This window comes from Capsella rubella, unplaced genomic scaffold, assembly GCF_000375325.1.
Source record: "Capsella rubella cultivar Monte Gargano unplaced genomic scaffold, Caprub1_0 scaffold_1, whole genome shotgun sequence".
Classification (NCBI taxonomy): Eukaryota; Viridiplantae; Streptophyta; class Magnoliopsida; order Brassicales; family Brassicaceae; genus Capsella; species Capsella rubella.
The window spans coordinates 1,626,505-1,646,645 of NW_006238923.1; the positions used below are offsets into that span (position 1 = coordinate 1,626,505).

At 37.1% G+C, this 20,141-nt stretch overlaps 5 protein-coding genes and 1 pseudogene across 7 annotated transcripts; 4 read left to right on the forward strand and 2 right to left on the reverse strand.

Moving 5' to 3' along the window:
• Positions 1–720: 720 nt before the first annotated feature.
• LOC17899030 (probable pectinesterase 8) lies at positions 721–2,928 on the forward strand. The gene is made up of 5 exons (XM_023789473.1): positions 721–1,192; positions 1,284–1,455; positions 1,964–2,170; positions 2,238–2,497; positions 2,611–2,928. The coding sequence occupies exons 1-5, from the start codon at positions 786–788 to the stop codon at positions 2,771–2,773; spliced, it is 1,209 nt and encodes a 402-aa protein (XP_023645241.1). The 5' UTR covers positions 721–785; the 3' UTR covers positions 2,774–2,928.
• A 49-nt stretch (positions 2,929–2,977) lies between these two features.
• LOC17897327 (COP1-interactive protein 1) lies at positions 2,978–7,690 on the forward strand. 2 transcript variants are annotated; one of them, XM_023789472.1, is made up of 7 exons: positions 2,978–3,138; positions 4,193–4,272; positions 4,552–6,360; positions 6,450–6,680; positions 6,771–6,884; positions 7,028–7,180; positions 7,268–7,690. In XM_023789472.1, the coding sequence occupies exons 2-7, from the start codon at positions 4,228–4,230 to the stop codon at positions 7,523–7,525; spliced, it is 2,610 nt and encodes an 869-aa protein (XP_023645240.1). In that variant the 5' UTR covers positions 2,978–3,138; positions 4,193–4,227; the 3' UTR covers positions 7,526–7,690. The 2 variants fall into 2 exon arrangements, with proteins under 2 accessions (XP_023645240.1, XP_006304980.1); XM_006304918.2 differs by having other exon boundaries at positions 7,283–7,690.
• A 174-nt stretch (positions 7,691–7,864) lies between these two features.
• Positions 7,865–8,476, forward strand: LOC17899394. Its single transcript, XM_006304707.2, has one exon. It carries the CDS (start codon positions 7,932–7,934, stop codon positions 8,337–8,339), a length of 408 nt encoding a protein of 135 aa, XP_006304769.1. The 5' UTR covers positions 7,865–7,931; the 3' UTR covers positions 8,340–8,476.
• An 89-nt stretch (positions 8,477–8,565) lies between these two features.
• Positions 8,566–9,353, reverse strand: LOC17900666 (cysteine-rich and transmembrane domain-containing protein WIH1). The gene is made up of 3 exons (XM_006303427.2): positions 9,195–9,353; positions 8,947–9,079; positions 8,566–8,804 (listed from the first exon to the last, which is right to left on the reverse strand). The coding sequence occupies exons 1-3, from the start codon at positions 9,223–9,225 to the stop codon at positions 8,759–8,761; spliced, it is 210 nt and encodes a 69-aa protein (XP_006303489.1). The 5' UTR covers positions 9,226–9,353; the 3' UTR covers positions 8,566–8,758.
• Positions 9,354–10,580: 1,227 nt separating this feature from the next.
• LOC17900743 lies at positions 10,581–12,144 on the forward strand. Of its 2 annotated transcripts, none has more exons than XM_023789655.1 (4): positions 10,581–10,877; positions 10,955–11,061; positions 11,167–11,420; positions 11,527–12,144. In XM_023789655.1, the coding sequence occupies exons 2-4, from the start codon at positions 11,008–11,010 to the stop codon at positions 11,999–12,001; spliced, it is 783 nt and encodes a 260-aa protein (XP_023645423.1). In that variant the 5' UTR covers positions 10,581–10,877; positions 10,955–11,007; the 3' UTR covers positions 12,002–12,144. The 2 variants fall into 2 exon arrangements, with proteins under 2 accessions (XP_023645423.1, XP_006305535.1); XM_006305473.2 differs by having other exon boundaries at positions 10,991–11,061.
• Positions 12,145–12,557: 413 nt separating this feature from the next.
• LOC17899445 lies at positions 12,558–18,828 on the reverse strand (annotated as a pseudogene).
• Positions 18,829–20,141: the final 1,313 nt, after the last annotated feature.

Here is a 20,141-nt window from a genome sequence, read left to right on the forward strand (position 1 = left end):
TGTGGACATTGGATAGTAGTATATAGTCAAATAATCAATCAAGTACGTTAAATGTGTACTCAACTTCCCAAAATAATGAGGTTTATTGACTAAGCATATATTAATTTGTAGTTGTATAGAGTAATATACATAGAATCATTTTTAACTAAACTTTTTCTGTGTTTCTTTTTACAATGAGAAATAATATAACAACAAAACAAATATATTGGAGATTGAACTAAGTTGCTTTGTCGACAAAAAAAGAAAAAAAAAAAAAAACTAAGTTGCTTAATTAGTAGACGAATACTTTTTCTCTAATTTTTTTTTTGTTATGTTTGTATATTGTATTAGTATAATAATCACTTTACTATAAAGTGTAGAATCATGAAATTTGTATGTCATTTGTTACTTCTCATTTTTTTTTTTTTTTTACGTGTGAGATATGTACTTATCAAGTTATCATGTCGAGTTGTCGACAATGGGATCTCTATAAAATGATAAGTACACTTTTTCAAATTTCTCTCGTAAAGGCTATGAGCTTTTTTTGGGTAGGTCGATCGAGATTGTTAAATATTTTTTAGAAAGCAAACATTAGCAAAGGGTAATTTGCAAGGCATTCCAACAAATCCTTACACTTCATGCAATTTCATATTTTCTCTTTTTCGTATAAATATAACTTTCTCTTTTGCATTCTCCTATTCATTAAGTTCCTTTTATCTTTTCCCTCTCAAATCCCTGAAACAACCAACCAAACTTTCACAATTTTTCTCTCATCTATTTTCCAGATATCACTTATACCAAAAATAATGAAATATAGAAGAATCTCTTTAGCTCTATCCATAGGTATTGCTATTATTGCCATTTTAGCATCCAAAACTCTCTTGGAAAAGCATCATGAAGCTTTCATGTCCAGTCCTTTTGATTTTTTACATGGTATCAAAGCAATATCATATTCAGTAAAAATATCCTTCTGTGGCCACCATCATCGTCATCATCATCACCGTCATAGACATTCTTCGGATACCAAAAAGAAGGTATCAATATGTGACGATTTCCCCAAGAATATACCTCCATTGGACACGGACACAACGTCCTATCTCTGCGTGGATAAGAATGGTTGCTGCAATTTCACGACAGTGCAGTCGGCCGTGGACGCAGTGGGGAATTATAGTCAGAGAAGGAACGTGATTTGGATCAACTCCGGCATGTACTAGTATGTCATTATCAACAATATTTAATTACTAAACTTTCAATTAATATATATAAATTAAAGTAACCTGATATATATAATTATTGCATGGCAGTGAAAAAGTGATGATTCCGAAGACTAAACCGAACATAACGTTGCAAGGACAAGGGTTCGAGACTACGGCCATAGCGTGGAACGACACGGCCTACTCAGCTAATGGCACTTTTTACTGTGCCACGGTCCAAGTCTTCGGTTCTCAGTTCGTCGCTAAGAACATTAGTTTCATGGTAATTTAACTAATTTATCGATTACAGTAAAACAATTAGCATATTTTCTTAAACAAAAATGGAATCAAGGGTGTTTTCTAAGATCAAAGAGAGATGCGTATTGAAAAAAAGAAAAAAACAGAAAGAGATGCGTTACGTACGTAATCTGATTTACCTTACCGGTTCGGATTTATTCGTTTTACCCAACCATCAAGAATCAATACAAACTGGTGGTCAACTGTTTTGATTTCGATTTCTCAGAAACGATATTGTAGCTTTGTAGGAAGAATTTTGAAAATTATGTTGCTATAACCGGTTTGGTATTTTACCTCTCAGCTTTTGTTCGGTCTGGACTGTCTGGTTACGATATTTATCCGAATTAAGTAAACTATGAAACCAATTCGCTTCGGTTTGGTTAAATCGGATTAGCTAGGTATAAACCGGATTAGCTAGGTCAACCTAGCTGAGTAGCTTGTATCACCAACAAATGCTATTAAAAAACCTAAAATAACTTTGTGGTGTGACATAGAACGTGGCTCCGATACCAAAGCCAGGAGACGTAGGAGCTCAGGCGGTGGCAATAAGAATCGCCGGAGATGAATCGGCGTTTGTGGGATGCGGTTTCTTCGGAGCGCAGGACACTCTTCATGACGATAGAGGTCGTCATTACTTCAAGGATTGCTACATTCAAGGCTCCATTGATTTCATCTTCGGCAACGCTAAATCTCTCTACCAGGTACCTTCATATATTTAGGGTTTCGATGGGTCCAATGTCCACCAATGTTAATTGTGGGTATATATAGGACTGTCGAATAATATCAATGGCGAACCAAGTGAGCCCAGGGTCAAAGGCGGTCAACGGAGCCGTGACTGCAAACGGTCGGAACTCCAAGGACGAGAACAGTGGCTTCTCGTTCGTCAACTGCTCGATCGGTGGCACTGGCCACGTGTGGCTAGGTCGTGCATGGAGGCCTTACTCACGTGTCGTGTTCGTTTCCACTACCATGACCGATGTTATCGCATCCGAAGGCTGGAACAACTTCAACGATCCCTCTAGGGATGCGTAAGTGTATTCAAAACTCATATTAATTTCAATAAGTGCTCTGTTTTTTTTTGTGTGTGTGTTGTTGTGAAAAAGCTAGGGTTAATGATATAATTTCTATATTGTTGTTATAGAACAATATTCTATGGAGAGTATAACTGTACGGGAGCAGGAGCTGATATGTCAAAGAGGGCACCGTATGTTCAGAAGCTTAACGAGACTCAAGTGGCTCTCTTCGTCAACGCTTCTTATATCGATGGAGATCAGTGGTTACTCCAGTTTTCCGACCTTTACTGATGAATAAAAAAACACTTTCTCAAACTTGTTTAGCAGTGAACCCCCATAATACCCATATGGCCATGTGAATAAAAAATAAGAAGGGGCATAGTGGGAATTTAGAGAATTCATTCATTGTGTGTTTAATAATACAAATATACAAAGAGATCCATCCACTCGCTCTCCACTTTGTTTAAAGAAGAAAAAGACTCTTTCTCTGTCTCCCAATTACGTGATCTCTTCATCTTCTTCTTCTTTTCTGCATTTTTTTTTCTTTGTCTCTAAATTTGTTCCCATCTCCGAACAATATGTGAAATCTTTTTAGACAAGTATCCGGAAAAAGAACACACAGATTATTAGTACATTAGATACAGAGCATCTTTCAAGTAAGTGTATCTCTCCCTCCTAACTCTTATGTTTCTTTTTAAAATATATATTTGTAATTTTTCGTTGTATATTTGCAATCTTGCCGTTGTATTTTGTGATTTGTATCCTAATTTCTATATATATAAAAAATCCAAGTTGTCTCTGTTTTTGATTCCGACTTCGTGATTTCAATCGATCATCTTTTCAAGTAGTAGTAGTAGTAGTTAGTTTTCAAACTCAAAAGTCTCTCTTTGATCATATCATATTTGATTATTACCAATTGCCGATTAGTTTTGGTAAATTTTTTGGTATGATTTCTTCCCAAGATTTAGGTGCAACTTTTAAAGAGATGTTTAGCGTCGAGAAAACTAGGTTAATCACTAAGAAAAGAATAATTACAAATTAGATTTTCATTCTTTTATTTTTTTCTCTCATCAAACATAACGGATGGAAACTTGGTTAGACGTTTAATGGTCTTCTCTCATTTTTTTCTATCTAATGGTCTTCTTTCATTTTTTTTCCTTTTTTTTTTTTGCGTTTTCGAAAATATATAAACATAATTTCTTAAGAGAGAACTACCAGTTTGGTTGACATTTAATATGCCTTTCATTTTGTTGGGTATTCTTTATTTATTGACACCATAATGTCAAAATTCATAAACTAAAATACTCTCATCTACCGTAAATTTTATCAAGTAGTATTGGTTATCTTCTGATATTTAGAGATCTATTTTGTTAGCAATAATAAATCCACTATTGAATAATCCTATTTATAATGAAATTCTCTGCCGTCACAAAGAGATGATATCTTATCTTGTTTGTTTATTTTATATAATCAAAATCTATGGGGAATTGGTGTTTCTCTTTCTTGCAAGCTAGCTCTTTCTTTTTCTCTTTAAAAAAAAATGAATCTGTTGCGGTTGGAATGTTCAACTTAACTTGATCATATTTCTTGTTGATGCAAGAAACATATACATGGTTGATTATTGATACTTTTAACGTGTAACATTTCTTTCATCTACAAAAAAATATACTCTTTACCACCAATTTAAGCATAAATTTTCATCGTATGCAGACCACAAAAATAATAGGAATTGCTTAACTATAGTTATGGAAGAAGCAACAAAAGTGAGTTCCGAGGTCCCTCTAGTTAAGGTAATGATGATCTTCTCAACTTGTATTTAGATGAAGATTTTGCTAAACTTTTGAATACAAAAGAATTTGGATCAATTGTCTAAATTTCCAATAATCCGCAGAAAACTATTCACTCTTAAAGATTCAAATACAAGTTAACTCCATAATATATAACTCTAGGAAACTTGTCACTTATATCTTTGACTTTAAGTAGGATTAAAGACATGGCAAAGAAAGATTTTAGGTTTTTCTTGAAAAAGATTAACTAACTATTAAGTATTGTGACGATTTGTTACACAGGTCGTGAATGAACAAGTGACAAAGCAAGATAGTGTTATGGAGAAAGAAGAGGAAGATACATCATTTGATGGTGGTTTCGTAAAGGTTGAGAAAGAAGGGATCAACGAAAAGTATGATGATGGCGAGAAAGCAGAGAAAAAAGTTTCGATTCAAGAAAGCTCGAACAGTTCACAAAGAGAACTACATGAAGCGCAAGAAAAGGCGAAAGAATTGGAGCTTGAATTGGAAAAAGTAACAGGGGAACTGAAACGCTATGAATCAGAGAACACCCTTTTGAAAGCGAGATTAGAAGAAACAGAAAAGAAGCATGAAGTGGTTAAAAAGAAGTTGCAAGAGCAAATTTCTGAAGGGGAAGCAAGACATAGCTCACAGTTGAAGTCTTTGGAAGATGCTTTGCAGCTGCATGATGTTAAACATAAGGAACTAACTGAAGTTAAGGAAGCTTTTGATGGGTTAGGTCTTGAGGTTGAGAACTCGAGAAAGAAGGTGATAGAGTTGGAGGAAAGGCTAAGACTTTCTGCTTTAGAGGCCGAGACTTTTGAAGAACTTGAAGAGAAACTGAAGATTTCAGATGAAAAGTTCTCTAAAACAGATGCTCTTCTGTCTCAAGCTTTGTCCCAAAACTCTGTTCTTGAGTTGAAACTGAAATCTTTGGAGGAATTATCCGAGAAAGTATCTGAACTAAAATCTGCTTTGATAGTGTCTGAAGAGGAAGGAAAAAAGTCAACTAGTCAGATGAAAGAATACCAAGAAAAGGTATCTAAGCTGGAATCTTCTCTGAACCAATCATCAGCAAGAATCTCAGAGCTTGAAGAAGATTTGAGAGTTGCTTTGCAGAAAGGTGCAGAGCATGAAGATATTGGAAATGTGAGTACTCAGCGCAGTGTTGAGCTACAAGGTCTGTTCCAAACATCTCAGTCAAAATTAGAGGAAGCAGAGGAAAAATTGAAAGACTTGGAAGCATTACAAGTGAAAAACTCGAGTTTTGAAGCTTCCTTAAGCGTTGCAATAGAGAAAGAGAGGGAATTGTCAGAGAATCTTAATGCTGTGATAGAGAAGCTTAAATCTGCTGAAGAGAGACTTGAGAAGCAAGCAAGAGAAATAGATGAAGCTAACGCAAGAAGCATAGAGCTTGAAGCTTTGCATAAACATTCAGAGCTTAAAATCCAAAAGGCAATGGAGGATTTCAGTAGCAAAGATACAGAGGCCAAGTCTTTGGCTGAGAAATCAAAAGATCTCGAGGAGAGGATAAGATTATATGAAGGGAAATTGGCTGAAGCAACTGGTCAATTGCTTTCTTTGAAAGAAGAACTCGATCAATCGTCTGCAGAGAATGAATTACTAGCAGATACAAACAACCAGCTCAAGATCAAGATTCAAGAACTTGAGGGATATCTGGAATCTGAGAAGGAAACTGCGAATGAAAGGTTTAATCAGAGAGACAAAGAAGCCAAAGACTTGAGCACAAAGTTGATATCCCATGAAAATCTAATTGAGGAGCACAAAAGGCAGATTCTTGAAGCATCTGGAGCTGCTGATACAAGAAAAGTGGAGCTAGAAGAAGTTCTCTTGAAACTCAAGACTCTCGAATCTACTATAGAAGATCTAGAAAAAGAAAATGGAGATTTGGCTGAAGTGAATATAGAATTGAACCAGAAACTAGCAAATCATGGGTCAGAGATCGACGATTTTCAGGCAAAGCTCTCTGCTTTAGAGACTGAGAAAGACCAAACAGTCAAAGAGCTTCAGACATCTATAGAAGATCTAACAAAACAGCTTACTTCTGAAGGAGAAAGTTTACGATCACAGGTAGAGTTACATTCTGAAAATATAAAAACTTAAGTATCAGTAAACCATCTGATCATATGAAAAAAAAATGACACTCTGATCTGTTGTAGATCTCTTCCCTTGAAGAAGAGAATAACCAAGTCAATGAGATATATCAAAGAACAAAGAATGAGCTCGTAAAGCTTCAAGAAAAGCTCCAAGAAGACAAGTCTAAATCCGATGCTATGATATCCGAAATCGGGAAGCTTAGTGCCGTGGCTGCTGAAAAGGCGGTGTTGGAGTCAAACTATGAACAAGTAGAAATACAATTGAAAGAAGTCGAAGCTCAGTTGAAAAAAGAGGTAATAATGAGGTACACTTATGCGACAATATATTGAATACTTGCTCACTGATTGATGATGATGATGTTTCTTGGTTTTTGTTTATGTCAGGTCGAAAAAGTTGCAGAACTGACCTCAAAATTGCAGGAACATGAACATAAGGCGAGTGACCGAGATGTGCTACATAAAGAGCTTCAAGCTTCTCACACTCTCATTTCTGAACAGGTTAATGAATCTTTCTTTTGCTTCTTCTAACTTCAGAAAACCGTTTCGAATTTTCAAGCTCTTGAGTCTGATGCTAGTAAGGAAAATCTAATTGTGTTAGGTATATTCTTGAGTTCTTATTTTTATTTTGTGAATGGAGTCAGAAAGAAGCGGTTTCTCAGAAGCATACAGAGTTGGAAGCTACTTTAAAGAAATCACAAGAGGAGCTTGATTCTAGAAAATCTATGATTGTTCATCTCGAAACCATGGTCAAAGAGCTTGAATTGAAAGTGAAGCTTGCAGATGCTAGATCTAAGGTCAGACATATATACATATCACATTTTCGTTAAACACAACCTCTTTCCTACTATACAAATGTCGAAAAAAATGCTCTGTTTATGTAGAAACCAAATTTGCAGGAAACTGAGTCTACGGGAAAAGAGGAAGTAGAAGTGAAATCTCGAGACATTGACTTACCTGTCTCAACTCCAAAGCAACGTAAGAGCAGGAAGAACTTAGATGCTTCTCCTTCGCATTCCTCTTCTTCAGGACACGTTATGATTCAGAAAGCTGAAACATCTCATGCCATGACATTAAAGATCGTTCTTGGAGTGGCTCTTGTGTCTGTCATTCTAGGTATCATTCTTGGGAAAAAGTATTGAATTCTTCATGGTGTGATTGTTTAGTAGAACATGGGAAGCTTTTGTTTGATTCTTGATTCTTTCTGGAATTAGGGATTTTTAATTTATTTGTTACCATCCTTTTAAGTCTTATTTGCCAAGCAAGGCACAAATGTTGCAAGAATCTGATTAATTCTAAGTTTCTAACACTCTCGAAATTGAATTGGATTTTAAAAAAAAAAAGGAAATTTGCAGGTACTCCGTACTTTAGGTTTTAAAGAAAAAAGGAAAACTTAAAAGAAAAGGAAAAGTTCTGAAGTTACATAATTTGGATTAGGAAAAGTCGAAAAAAGGAAAAAGAGAAACCTATTTGGATTAGGACTAAACTTTTGGTCATATATAAATATAGAGACAGTAGACAAATCTCAATTTCATTCTTAAACAAACCATGGCGGATCAAAACAACACTGCCCCCTTTGAAGTGACGAAACTCGACCATTATATCAAATACCAACCAGAAGCAGAAGATTTCATTGTCGATGTGGAGGTCAAGGTTCTCCGACAAGGATCTTCTTCTCCTCCGTTAGAGATGTTCTTCTCGTCCTTGGTCGATGAATTCATCTGGGAAGACGAAGATTGTCAGGAGAAAGTAGAACTCTACGAATTACTTGTCGATGAAGCTGGGATAGATGCATCCGAGGCTCAGTTCTTGCTCTATGACTTGATTTTGTACGTTTGTAATATGACACAACCGCTTGACAAAAGGTTCACAGGAGTTTTCAGTTTGATGTTCGAAGTTAGGGTTAAACCTGTCGACCTTAACCATGCCGGTTCCGAGCAAACCAAATCCCAATAACCGATTGCTGCGACAGGAGACGAGAAAGCGACGGAGAGGTGGTGGTGGGTAGGGTTTGTTACTTGGAAGGAAATCAAAGATTATGTGTTCTTCCTTTATTTTCTCTACCAACAAATTTGGATTTTTTCTTTTTTAATTTTCATATGTAACAATTAATTCATCTGTCGTCGTTGTAGTTGCACAAATTATAAAAGAAACGACTTCTGTGAAATTAGAGGTAATATGATTATACAAATCTAAAAGTTAAATACTATAGAGATCCAAATACAAACCATAATATATGTTCGAATCACAAAGTAGTACAAGAAAATAATAAACAAGTAATAGCGAATTTATACAATGAGGCTGGAGGGAATAATTCACATTCACATTCACACAACTCGTCGTAATAGCTCACATTCAGATCCATGCCAAATAGCTCAGAAGCAGATGTCCAGGGCACAACAGCAACACATGGCCGCAAGACTACAAACAAAGATTCCAAATATTAGAAAGAACAAAAATAATAACAATAAGCTATTTAGGCTTTAATATATCGGCCCATTTTATGGATAATCATGTTGAAGCATTAAGTTGCATATAATTAAGTATCATGATAAAGACGTACCAGCCTTTAAAGAATCCGTCACCCTTAGACTTGGTTTCCACTTTAGCCGGAGCCGCCGAGTTATGACTCGGGTCGTTGGTGGGGTAACCCATCGGTGGTGGTGCAGTCGAAACCGGTGGCGATGGGTTAGCTCCTACGTTCGATAACATTATACACGAACAGAGTTTAGAAAGAAGTATTCTTTTAAGACAAGGAGAATAATTAAAGACACAAACAAAAACAGAGGAATCTATCTTTCTTCCTCTTACCTGCAGATTGGTTGTGATCGTACTGGCTCATCTTGAAACGATTAGTGTGTAAAGAAGTTTGATCTCTAAGGTAAAAGATGTTTGGTGTATGGCTGTGCACTTGTATATAGATCAAGAATTATGGATGACTTTACTCTTTGGAATATATCTTTTACATTGATACGCATTTGTTACAAATATATATAGATAAATAAGGTCGGTTTTTTCAAAGACCGCGTGGAATTAATTGGTTACGTCCCCAGAATATATTCCGAAATTGTTATAAAGTACTTTAAAATAATATAAATAATGAGTCGACCAAAGTTTCTTATTTTAAAAAATACCCAAATCATTTCTGTAAAGTAGTTTTGGATAATTCCAGACGAAAAGCTGAGAAAGAATATGTAGACACGTTTCACACGGTCGAGACGAGACCTGAGACCAGGTTTTTGTTGAATATTTTGATAGAAAACGTTACAAAGCTTCTTTTCTTCTTGCTTTGTCCTTTTCTCGGGTCACCCCCACAAAGAAAAACTTTTAGTTTATATAAATTGTTTAACTTGTCAAAGTCAAAGCCTTCGGAAGTTAACTAAATTAAGTAATTAACAGACAACAATAAATAGTAATAAATTTTTGGCTAAGAAACCTTGCAAAAATACTATAGTAAATTTTTATTTTAAAAAGCTACAGTTGTTTTGGTTATAGCAGATTAGCAGGTAAACTGATCAGACTATAAATCAGGCTTGGTTAGTCATTGGGTTATGCTCAGCTGCGGATAGCTAAATGGTAAATTGAATTAACCAAAATATTGATCTGATTAATATAAACCGTGATTTGAATCTATCTTTACACTTTATTACCCGAGTAAACCGAGATCATCAGAATTTAAACAAAAATTATGAAATGTTCAATTGTTTTCGGGAGCAGAACAAATAACCGAACCAAACCGTTAGTGATTTTGGTTATTTTCGGTAACATTTTCAGATCATGAACTAATCAAACAACCGAGTTACAATTAGATCGAAGCCGCACGCCTACTCTCATCGGTTTGAATAAACCGGGACTTAGTAATACTGGATCAAGACCGGTGTTTGTCGTGTTACCTTTCTATTCATTCATAACAAGATTGTCAAGACTCAAGAGGTTAAAAATCTAATCTATGGCATATCCCTCAACTCTGCCATTCACTCCTGGATCAGAAAAATAAAGACATGGGCCGCAAAGTTTGAAGATATTAGATTGTCAGTGGGTAAGCAGAAACCGGAACAAAGTCAAAACTGGGTTGACAACATTAGTGAAAGCCCATAAAAAGCCCATTGGATGATACACACCGCCAAGGAATAAAAGATATTTAATTCATTATCAAAAGAGAAAACACAAAGATATATATATAATATGAAAGGGAAATCAATTGGCGAAAGAAAAAGAAAAAGAAAAGGGGTATCTGATATCAACAAGATCGTCGAAGAAGAATCCGTGCCGTCCTTAGGTCACAAAGTTCCTCTGCTCTTCTTCGCCTCTTGCCCTTTTTCTTGCACCGATCAAGTGTTTGCTGAGTGCCGCCGCCTCTCCATATATATAGTCCTCTCTCCGTCGCTAATCGTCGTCGAATTCACCACGTTCCACCGCTGTTCCTGATTTTTCCGTGTTCTCTCATCATCTCGCTACCGTCACTGTATCACGTCGCCGTATTCCATTATTTAGGTACCCCACTAGTTCCAGTTTCCATATTAATTGTATGTGTTTGAGTGTGGACTTGACGTTATTTTAATCAGTTCTAGTTTTCTTGTTTTACTCTCGTCTTCCTTAATTTGTAGAAATCGTGGAGAGTCCAATGGATCCGCAGACGCACAACACTTGGTCGCCGCTAGTCGAAAACGTCGAGAAGGTGAAGTTGTTTTCGGAACACTTGAGTATTTTCTTCCTTGGAGACTAATTAATTCGAGTGGAGTTAATTATTTGATGTGGATCTCTGTTTTCTTTTTTGGCGCAGGGAGTTAGCGATATGGAACTGGACGGAGGAGTTATGGTAGAAGTCGTCGTCGATTTCCCTTCAGGCAATGACACTCAGCAAATTGATGTCAAGGAAAACCGGAAGAATATTGATATGTCAGGAGTGACCAGTAGTGAGTGTCGGATCACCTTTTACGCACTAGCTACCGTATTTGTCTTCCACAATCTCGTTGGATCTATCTTAGTTATATGGTTCAACCTCTGCACCGACGCTGGCACCTTGCACAAGTTACTGTAAGGAATCTTTCGTGTTTATCTATTTAGTCTCATTAATTGAGTTTAATGTTTGTTTTCTATTTACTAATCATAGTGTGTGTGTGTGTGTGTAACATGCTTATAGGTATGTCTTCTTGTCTGCTGCAACCATTCCATACATTGGTTTGCTATTCATTTGCTTGCGCAAGGATGTTCCAGTCCCGAGTTATCGGCTAGGAGCTGAGCGGCGGTCTGGGATCTACCTAGCTACAATGGTTGTCATTTATTGCATATCCTACGGCGTCCAGGACGCTGAGGTGATAATTGAAATGTCATCACTTGTGACTATGACTACAATAGGAGTCATTGCAATTGTTCAGCTTCATTCTCCTGCCGAGGATTTTGATCCCTGCCAAAACGTATTCATACTATTTCTAGTAGTGTTTTCTTGTCTTCTTGGTTGGCTAGCACAGGAGTCATGGATGAACCTTCTCCTTAGCCTCTCTATGTTCATCTTTTCCACATCTCTCGTCAAATCCTACTGCTTGGTTGCTGACCGTTTTGAACATGAACAACGAGAACGCGGACCCCATGGCCATGGCCTCTTGTTCTTCGTATAGTTGTATATCACTGCTTTTATCTCTGATTTTGTACTAACCACTCCGGTTTTTACTGGTCTCTCTTGAACTTTTACATTGATGTACGGATTTCATGAGTTTATAATGGGTAAATATTCCTTTCTATTGAAGTTTTTTTTTCTTTTCATTTTGGACTTTGAGCGTTTGTTTTGTTTCTGCCTATATATGATCACTGTCGTTACTGAATCTTGTGTCATGAAACCCGTAAGAAGACCTTCTCTTGCATAATATTTATTAGTGGGTGTACATGTGGAGGTGGTGATACAGTATCTCAACCGTTAGTTTTAAGAGAAAAATCAAAATCCAATACGTTATAGACTTGAATCATATGTTGGTCTTATATATTGCACTGTCGTTTACTAGATTTCAATATTTTTCACCTATCTTATGCAACGATTACAATTTATGACCACGGAGCTATCAACCGTGAATAATCTTCAATAGCAACTAAACTGGTGAAAACTGAAGCAGGATCATGCCATTCTGGTCATTTACCTCTTGAAGAAGAAACTGTGTATCTTTATAACACGATTCTGTCTCTGCTAAGATTTTCGTCTTTGCTGAATCTTCAAGCTGTGTCACCATGACAACAACCAATAAACATATATGATATGTCAGAGAAGAAAAGAAAGAAAAAAAATCATCTCATAACGATGCAAAATTAAGACTGGCATGAATACTGTTACATTTTCGAAATTGTCAAACAATCTGTTGGCTAAATCTGTCTTCAGAGGCAGCAGCAGAGATGAGACTGTCAAAATCGTAGAACAAAAAGGTGGATTTAAGCCTCAAGTACTTTTTTGACATAGTTTAAAGTATCTGGTCCGATCAAGTCCTCCATTGCTAACAGATCAAAAGCATTCTTTTTGACTCTATACATTCTTCCTTTCGTCCCTATATCAGCTACATACACTCCTTTCTTTATGAACGTTCTCGTCCCAGTCTTCCCATTCACGATATCTGTACATTCGAATCGAGGGATTACAAAAACGGAAATTGCGTGACTAGTTAGTTTCCGGTATTTTATTCAGCTTTTTATTCTACCAGACAAAAATCTCATATTGGTTAGTTGTATGGCTCAATATTTTCAAACTTTTCAACAAAAACCAATCAAGAACAGAGACAAACACATAGAATTAGTTGTCAGTTAAGAATCAGGATTTTTAAATACAAAGGTGCTTACTGTTGTAAATAGGAGGAATTGTGTTGAAGAGAGCGCTTTATCGAGAACATCTAGCTAGAATCGAAATTAACCTCTCGTGAGTCGCAACTATATTTTATAAATTTCTGATATGATGCGGATGAAGTGGAAACTTTAAGTTCTACAAGCAACTCGTTGAACTTGCAAATGGCACCACCAACCTTATAATTGCCAAGCAAAACATTAGAGATCGCATATTGACGACCATAAACATTTTAAGCAAAATAATAATTTTTCTACTTACCCACAAGTAGCATCAAGAGGCAGAAAACTGATGCGAACTTGAGAAAACAAGATATAATTTTTGGTTCCTTTAACAGACCTCTGCACCAAATCTCCACCTCGAACATCCGCTAGCAATGAGAGGACAGCTTTCTGTATCCAGTAAGAGGGAAACAATTAATTTCAGAATTAAAGTGAGTCTAAGAAAGTATCACGTATAATCAGACTGAAACTAAGATTACATCATCGCAAGAACAAGAGGCAGAAAACTGATGCGAACTTGAGAAGATAAGAAATACTTAGTTATGCAATTTCAGTTTGCAAGTACTTCAGGAGGACTATAATTGGTTTCAGAGATTTTGAACCTTTGTTGGTCCTGAAGCATTGCCTTTCTATATTTCTTTACTAATCGAATGCTCCAATATCTTCTTTGCCCACTCTGGTGGATATCTCTCTATAGCTTCGTAAACACACTTTCTGATTCTCGTCCCAACATTTGTTGGCAGCTTTTTCACAGGTTCCAGAACCTGTGCCCACGCTGGAATATCACCATTGCACGTGTTTGTCTCAGTAGCATCAAGGCCATCGGAATCATCATCTTCCACAGAAAGAACATCATTTTCACTTGTCAAAGATCCAGATATTTTCATAATAGCCTCTGCAAGTAACTGAAGATAAAAAGTTAGTATCTACTAGTAAATCCAACATTCATTCTCTTTCTGTGAGGGTACTTGATGAATTCATTTGAAACACAAAGTTACCCACTTTTCCAGGCTGTATAATAAAGAAGACTATTAGGATGTTTAAGATGAACAGTATCCTTTTTTTTGGGTCCAACGATGAACAGTATCTAAATGTCAAAATACACTATAAAATATCCCAGAAAGGAAACGAAGCTTATTTACTCTAGAGTGACCTACGAATGGTACATAGCTTCAAATATGCTTGAGAAAGTTCAGCCTGACTAATTTCTTGGAAGGTAAATGCTGATTCGAGAAACCCATCCATTGATAAAAGAGACAAGACGTACCTATGGGCCAATTCAGGCCAAGTGAACTCATTAACCGGAAGCATATGCAGCTTATTTCTTTTAGCAGAAACTGTCATCCTTTTTCCGTCCTCGTCTGGATCTCGATTCTCCAGAATCAAAGTTTGGATCAACAAATGCAGCTACCTTGGATTGCAACTCACATATTAGCACTTGCAGAAGTGAAATGTGAGTCCTTGTTAGAAGTTTACCCACACACGACCCACGAGATGAATATGCAATCTTAAAATCAGAAGAGTCCCCTACTTTTATCTCCTTTCATACAGAAGCAGAGGTATTTTTTTCAGTAAAAGGTTGGCGAGAATTATCGAACAAAGAAAACAATTTAGTAGCTGTACAATCCTTATCAGTAAAGTTCATCTCACTTCTGTTATCATCTTTCCCAGGTTTTTCAAGAAACAAACCATCAAAAACTGGATAGATAAGCTCCTGTTCAAGCTTCTCCGGTGAGAAGGCCTCTTCAAAACCCAAAATTTCATGGAAACGCCAGAACACTTCAGATACCTAATTAATGCATAAAAAATGACTATCATATATGTGTGGCAGGACTAGGGTAGGTTGTAGATTACCATAAGGAAAACACATGTCTGTACCTGAAGAGAGTCACCAACAAGTACAGGAGGAAGCCTCAAACACATTGACCTCCCAGGAGGAGGGTGTGGATTTCTGACACCATGACCACCATTTAGTTTAGGCTTCTTGGCTTTCTGAGAAATCTCACCGGGACCTTCTTCCTTGACATTTTCCCAACCATTTGGTTTGACAACTAGTTCTCCTTCCGCTACAGTTACAGGAACAGAAGAGGAAATTCTACTTTTCAGATTTCTATAATTTGTACAAGATTCGGTACCAGGCATATGTTCAATCATTTCCTGTACAAAATCTGCGTCAAGTCCAAATCTGTTGATCCAGCCACCTTGACAAAGCATCAACTACATTTGCAATCTGGCTTTTATCCTTTTCACCACATATCACACTGTGAGGAGCCAAAGAACAGCAAAATCTTGACAACGATAAAATTACATGGTCTTTCTCATTCATCGCATCCCAGTTGATTCCCCTTGTTTCTCCGTCAACGTGCTTGCAAGGGAATTCCATGGTACCCTTCTGCTTCAGGACATTGGAACATGCATCAACAAGTTTTTGAGACATCTTTTTCCATGCAACAGACAATGAATCTTCTTCCACAACAATGTCGCCAATGTCAACCCCATGATCCTGATTATAGGATAATATATTATCAACGTCTTCTTGAGAAGTAACAACCTCTGAGCGCAGGCAACTGAATGTGTTGGAGAAATTATTCTCTCGTAAACAAGACAGTATATCATCTCCAAGAGGTGCGCAGTGATCCGAAAGAAGAATCTCAATATTCATCATCATCTGGGTACTATCCCTACGATCACTTCGCTTGTCAATGTTCTGTTCCAGCATTTCATCAATCTTTGGGCAGGAGAAGACAGTTGATTCAACTGGAATAAATGACTTAGAGCATGGTGACCGTGTAATCTTGAAAACAGGACCAGAACTGCTATCAGATACTTCACATGTAAATAGTGATCCCGTTATCTTATCATGCCAGCAGGATTATATCCTATTGGATAAATCATGTTGACATTATGGTAAGACGTCTAATGTCAATTCGTCCAAGTGACAGAACAAAGAAATCTTCAAACTGCATTGGAAGTCCATTCTGAAAATCAAATACACAATCATGAGGATAAAAAGTACGAAAAAATATTGGAAAAAAAGAAATTAATCAGGAGAGATTACAAGCTTACACTTATATTGGCTTCCTCACAGCCGCGTCCATTATTTCCAGAGCTAAGAGAATCACCAGGCTGAAAACGAGTACCAGATTTAATGGCAAAAGAGGACATCGTCTGACCATCGAATGCAAAACGCCTGAGCTGAGCACTCACTGAACTACCCTTTTGCTCAGGAAAACCATTGTTTGGCCATCTTGATGTCTTTCTCCTCTTGGAAATATGCAATCTTTCTTGAAGAAAAGAACTTTCATTCCTGATTTCAGCATCCATACAGCTGTAGTTACCATCAACTGCTAAGCCCAGATAACAAGCAACATCTTGTATTGTATTGAACTAGATGTTTTTCCGTTAGGAGCACAATACACTGCACATAGCTGATAACTATTTAAAGGCTGTTTAAATTCGACACGCCAACCATCTTCCAATACTCCATGCCTTTCAGATATGAAATGCCTGAGATTTTGCAGAAATAACTCACTTTGATCCAAGGATGGAAATCTAACGGGCAAACTACTGTTGTTCAGGCTTAATGGGAATCCAAAACTTAGATGATGTGAACCCAATGTATCCATATTCAATTTGGGATGACGAGCCATTAGCCCTGAAGCTTCGAGACTAGCATATCCTCTACCAGGACTTGAAAGGCTTGAATGCATCATTGGATAATCAATAGAGCTTCCCATACAAGAGCTGCTGGCCAGCATATGCTTTCTGGAGAAGATGAAACAAGCAACCACATGATCCATCAGTGATTTACAATTCCGGCTAGGTATTTTCTTAGACATACTCAAGTTATGCCAGACAAAGTCCTATCAAATAAAGTCTAAGAACCTGAGTGTAAATGAGAAAACAAAAAAAAAAACCAAAAAAAAAATAAAAATTGCAAAAAGCATAGCTGTAAAAATTATCAAAAACTAGTGTATGTTTAGAAAGCCTCGTCATGCATAGATAATAGGTAAGAGTCGAGAGCAAAGGCTCCTTAGACACAGGCTCCCATGAGCGGTAGCTAATGATTTGGGTCTTGGCACAGAACGCCCAACTGATACTGTAACCTAAATTAAACTACACCAAATCCGAATCCAGTGAGATTTTTCAGTTGTTCTAGCGTCCTTTTGAGACCTTTGTTCCCTATGCATGTAAAGAAACCTTAATCAAGTGTTGCCTCTATGTCCACGATCTCAACCAAAAATACAATTCCTATAAATCCTAACACATCGTGGGGAAACAGAACCAGGGTAACGTACCTAGAATCTGAAGTTTCGTCGCCTCCATATCCCTCCGCATCACTCGGGGGCGAGGCGTTCATATCCAGAATGAGCTTAGATTTGACACCCAACGGCCAGAGTTTGCTCCTCTCGCCGCCAGTAACACAGTCGCTGCACATCCAATCGGAAGAGGGGGCGGCCTCCACTCCGTCGTTAACACAACAGAGATGAAACCCTCGCTCACAAGCATCGCAGACAACAACGAGCTCCATAGACTCCGGCCTTCCACAGGCGCCGCAGGGAGCATCCCGATCCGGTTCAGGGACCTCGGCAGGCGCTCCAGGTGCTGGGTCGGGATTATCATGAATTGAGCGAACAACTTCGACGGGTTCATAGTCGGCGTCGTCATCTTGAGCGCCGGTGCAACCACCGACGAGAGTAGCGGCGGAAGGGATTTCGTTGAGATCGATGCCGAGAAAGGAGCAAGTATCTTCCTTGAGAGCGGCGGTGGTCCGAGTGTCTCCGAGTAGCTCGCTAGTAGAATCAATCAGTAAAAATAATTTTATTTTATTTTTGTTTTGTTTGTCAAGTAGATTAATAGTTTTAGCTGTATCATTCCATTTTTGGTATTAAATTTAACATAAAACCAAAAAAAAAAAAAAAAAAGAAGTTTGTGGAAAGATAACTTTGCAACTATTTAAGAGATTTATGCAGGTTATTAAAATTGATAGCTCTTTTTAATCTGAATTAGTAACATATTTTCGAATTTTAATTTCAGTTTAGTCAACTTGTAAATTTTTTAAAATTATAGTAAGGACCAAAATGTATTATAAGAAATTAAAATAAAAGAGTTAGTTTTATGGTGGTTATAAAAAAAACAAAAAGAAAAACAAATATATGACATTTTATACTGTATTGAACGATTAAAGTTGGAACCAAAATGATATTGCATAATGCATTTTGTCATTTTGATGACGAGTTTCCTTAGGTTATTTAATTCTCTAAATTAAGCTGGCTCACATTATTAAATTTTCAAAATTTATTCACTAATTAACTTCAGTTTTTTTTTTTATATATATAGAGGAAGCAATAATTGAAAACAAACATTTATCAAACCCACCTCCGGATAAAATTTTTAAAAGAAACAAACTCTTTAACTCGCTAAAGACCTTCTCAGTATTTTCCTTCCTCAAGAATCCACCACCTTCTTGATCACAACACAAGAAGAAAACGAAATCAACCACTGTTTTCTCTTTGATCGTGAGTAGGCAGTACTGGGTTTTGGGCGATTTTATCTGCTCGCATTGAAAGAACGCTGCTATTCCCTCCGAATCTGTCAAAGAAACTTTGTATCTTGAGTTCATCAATCTTGAAATTTGGTACGTTCTATTTGCTTAGGGTTTCACGTTTGAAAGAAAGATACTTTGTACGTACACGTTCTTTCGTGCTCTGTTATTTGATTTGCTGAAGTTTATTTCATCTCTATGTCATCGCAGGGATATGGATGAGAATCGTTCGCTGGCCAGTGTTTTAGGACTATTGATGTTAGATTTCGTGATGTGGCTTCAGTATCTAATGTTGGAATTGCCTGATTTAGGGATTACCAACATATGGAGCAATATTAGAGGTCTTTGTCTGTATATCCAGGCACATCTCGACAAATTATTCCAGTGGATTGAGAATTTTTATGGAGGGAACAGACGGCTCCTTGCTCTGCAGTGTAACCTGTCTCTGCTGGGAGCTTTTGTTTGCTTGTGGCTATCCAAACTAGTACAGCAGCGCACGAATCTTTTAATGAAGACTATTCTGGGTTTGGGATATTTGATTTATTACATCATGGTATATCTAAGGAGCATGCGTCAGAATCATAACGTTGAAATCCGTCGCCGTCTCAACATGTCATTGGCAATGTGGGTTGCCCTTAACTGGCTCTTTCCAGCACGTAATGAATTATATGGCCGAGAAAATCCAGTCCCAATCGGACTATGCAGATTGGTATTCCAGTGTGAGTTTTGTTCTCTTGTACATCCACTTTCTCTCGTTCTTCAAGCTCAAGGGAGCAGCCGCAGACTTTGGGGCAGCTTCTTCGACTTGGACAATTGCTGTTGCGTTCATTTCTCATGTCACTGGTGGTTTCTTTGCGAGATTTGTGTTACCAGCTGGCTCAGCATTTTATATCGTTTGTCGAGAATATGCAAAGCTACCTATATTCGAAGAAGTTGAGCACGAGTGCGAGAGAGAGAGAGACGGGGATGGAAGAAGGAACCTGAACGAAGATCCTGTTGAAAGAGTACTTCTGCTTGAGGACGAGCGTTCTGTTCGTTCAAGCAACAGGGACGACGATCCTGCTGTAAGAGGATCTATACTTCTGCTGGAGAACGGTTCGGTTGGTGTGTTAAACGGAGGGAGAAACAGGGACGACGATTCAGAGAGAAAGATGGTTCTGTTTAATAATGTTAAACTTTAACAAATAATTTGTTTTCAACGTTTCAAACTTTGACACTTATAATTAGTTTTTAAACGTGTTAATATTTTTATTATAAAAAATTAGTGAAATAAAAATGATTTTAATAAAAACATTATTTAGCAAAAAAAAAAAAAAAAAAAAAAAAAAAAAAAAAACCTTTAAACACTAGTATAAGTGTTCTACACGAAATCATATTAAATTGATGATGAC